The sequence below is a fragment of the Octopus sinensis genome, unplaced genomic scaffold (assembly GCF_006345805.1).
Source record: "Octopus sinensis unplaced genomic scaffold, ASM634580v1 Contig17695, whole genome shotgun sequence".
Taxonomy (NCBI): Eukaryota; Metazoa; Mollusca; class Cephalopoda; order Octopoda; family Octopodidae; genus Octopus; species Octopus sinensis.
The window spans coordinates 15,988-18,638 of NW_021835243.1; the positions used below are offsets into that span (position 1 = coordinate 15,988).

Below are 2,651 nucleotides of genomic sequence, written 5' to 3' on the forward strand. Positions count from 1 at the left end.
TTGTTCTTCATTGACGACCTAAAGATTCGCTCTAAAGAAGATGTAGTAATAAAATGATGGAAGCTGTTGATGGATTCTTTAAATGTTGGCTTGGAGATGAATTCAGAAAAGTCTGCATCAAATGTTCAAATCTTTATCTTGTTGTGAGACTTTGGAAGGAGTCAAAGGATATCGCTATTGGGTGTACTTGAAGATGCAGGAAGTAATGTTCTTAAGAGTAAAGTAATGGATTCTATCCTTGGAAATGTAAAGGAAGGATAACCATGCTTTCAAAGACGAAATTAAATGCGGTAAATTTATTCCACGCTATATAAATGAACATGCCATTTCTCTATATAATTATTACATTGGGCATTAATATTGAACCTCATGAATTTGATTGTATTGACCGTCAAATACGACAACTTCTTACGACTCTCAGACTCCATCTCAAACCTGCAAATAAAGAGAGGTTATATTTAAATCGGAAATCTCTTGGGAGAGGACTTGCTTCAGTCTCTTTCAGAAGTGAACTGATACTTTTCCAGTTCATGAAAAGTTTAGAAAGACAGTCGACAGTATGCTTACGGAGATCGGGAATCCTGCGTGTGATACAAATAAATAAATGGCATATGGCCACAATTGCAGGATTTCTCGCCTCCAAGTATGCAATCTCGACATGGAGAATTTGGGTGTTGAATTTATCAAAGATGCTCAAAGAAATATTTGCTTAAGAACATCAATTGTAAAATGCTACATTCGGTTCTATTCAAAGCATGGACGAACAAAATGTTGATCTACACATCCTCAGAGTGGTTATCTAAAGGAAATAATGGTCCACGGAGTGAAGCATTGTATACTGTCTCTTGCAGGATAGGAATTTGTTTTCACATCCATGGGATCTTTATGCAGTCACTGCAAAAAATGCAAGAAAACAGTTGATCATTTGGCTACGCAGTGTGGGAAGATGTTAAACAGTGATTATCTGCGGAGACACAATGAAGTTGTGAAGTGCATTCACCTTCATTTGTGTCGAACCTACGGTATTAAGAGAGGAAGCAAATTAAAGACTCATTCTGTTCAGTCCATATTATCGACGCAGAATGTTGAAATCAGAGTCGATATGTCAATCATGACGGAAACTAAAGTTCAATCCAACAAACCAGATATCTTCGTGTATGACAAAACCAAACAAGAGATAACCTTAATGAAGTTGGCATCACGTCACAAGATCGCCTCAAACAAGTCGAAATCGAGAAATTTCGTAAATATGATCTGCTCGCAAACGAACTTTCGATACTTTATGGCAAAGGTAAAGATTATCCCGGTTGTCTTGACCTGGGACGGTGTGGTTCGAGATATTTCAAAAACTATATGGACAAATTATCGATCGAAAAAGCCCAAGAACTTATATTCAATTGTCGTTTTAAAAAGGACTCTAGAAAGCATGGTAGTTGAACACAGACATGGAGTGAGAGTATCTACCGAAGAATACGCCTCTGCTGTTACCAGCTTGCAGAAGTGGCATGCTGCCGTGACACGCCGGTGATGAAGATGTGAGACAAATAGAAAATCTATCTGACTGGGAGATGGAGAGTGAGAAGGAACTGGTTGCAAGGTCTTCTCCTAAAGGAGAAAGATTCCAATAAGCGGACTGAGAATCTAAATTAAATAGTCTAGCTTAAGTTAAATTGTTTCGATAACAAAAATTATGTATATTTACGCTACAGTCCTATTAAATGAAAATGGAATTTTACATGGGAAATTTGGCAATCATGACGTGGCTATTAAAAGATACGCGAACAGCGATTTATTTCACAATGAGCTGACAATATTTGGGTATCTTCCATTTCAAAGGACCACCGGCAACACTGCGTAGGCTGTGTTGGTTTTACAGAATCTCCTCAATTACTATTGACAGAGTATCACAGCCAAGCATCACTGTCCTGGCACATACATAATGTAGCAAACTGGATTTTATTCGTAGAAAAATTCAAATCCTGGAAACCTACTTTGGTTGATAGCATGTGCCGCAACTTCTGTGGCTTATATTCATTCGCGTTCGATAGTTCACAGAGACATAAAACCTGACAACTTTCTGGTATCAGATGACTGCAAGAATGTCGTTCTCTGTGACTTTGAATTTGCCCATTGCTTCAAACTACCTCAGGAGAGTCGTCTTTGTCATTCAAAAGTGGGATCCCCTGCATACATGGCGCCCGAGTTGTGGGAAGGGAATATAAACTATCGACTGGATAGCTACATACTCGTCGATATCTACGCTTTTGGGTGTATGATCAAGGAGGCGTTGGAGGCAAATACCAGTTGGAATTACAGACAGATTATTGAACAGTGCCGGGATGATTGTCTCATTCATGATGTTCATTTCAGGCTCTCCTCTGCTGATATCATTGCTAAAATATTTATTGGTTTATGTGGAGAATAATATATCACCGTTTTACTCTATAATGTAGAGACCTTGTTCTTCATTAAGGATATTTTGGACTTCAAAAAAGCAAGCAGGCATAATTCATTCGTCAACAAAAAATGATTTAAAATCAATTATTCCTTTTTTGAAGATAGAATATAATAGTTTTTATTTGTTCAAGAAAAACCACTAAAATATTTTTATAATTTTAGAATATTTTATTATTTTTTAAATGATTAATTAA

The 2,651-nt window shown here is 37.0% G+C and overlaps 1 protein-coding gene across 1 annotated transcript; it reads left to right on the forward strand.

Moving 5' to 3' along the window:
• Window positions 1-874: 874 nt before the first annotated feature.
• Window positions 875-1,528, forward strand: LOC115231179. The gene has a single exon (XM_029801255.1). It carries the CDS (start codon window positions 875-877, stop codon window positions 1,526-1,528), a length of 654 nt encoding a protein of 217 aa, XP_029657115.1.
• Window positions 1,529-2,651: the final 1,123 nt, after the last annotated feature.

Excerpts from the sequence above, each read along its gene's own strand:
- LOC115231179 (XM_029801255.1), top strand. The coding sequence starts at position 875 with ATGGGATCTTTATGCAGTCACTGCAAAAAATGCAAGAAAACAGTTGAT.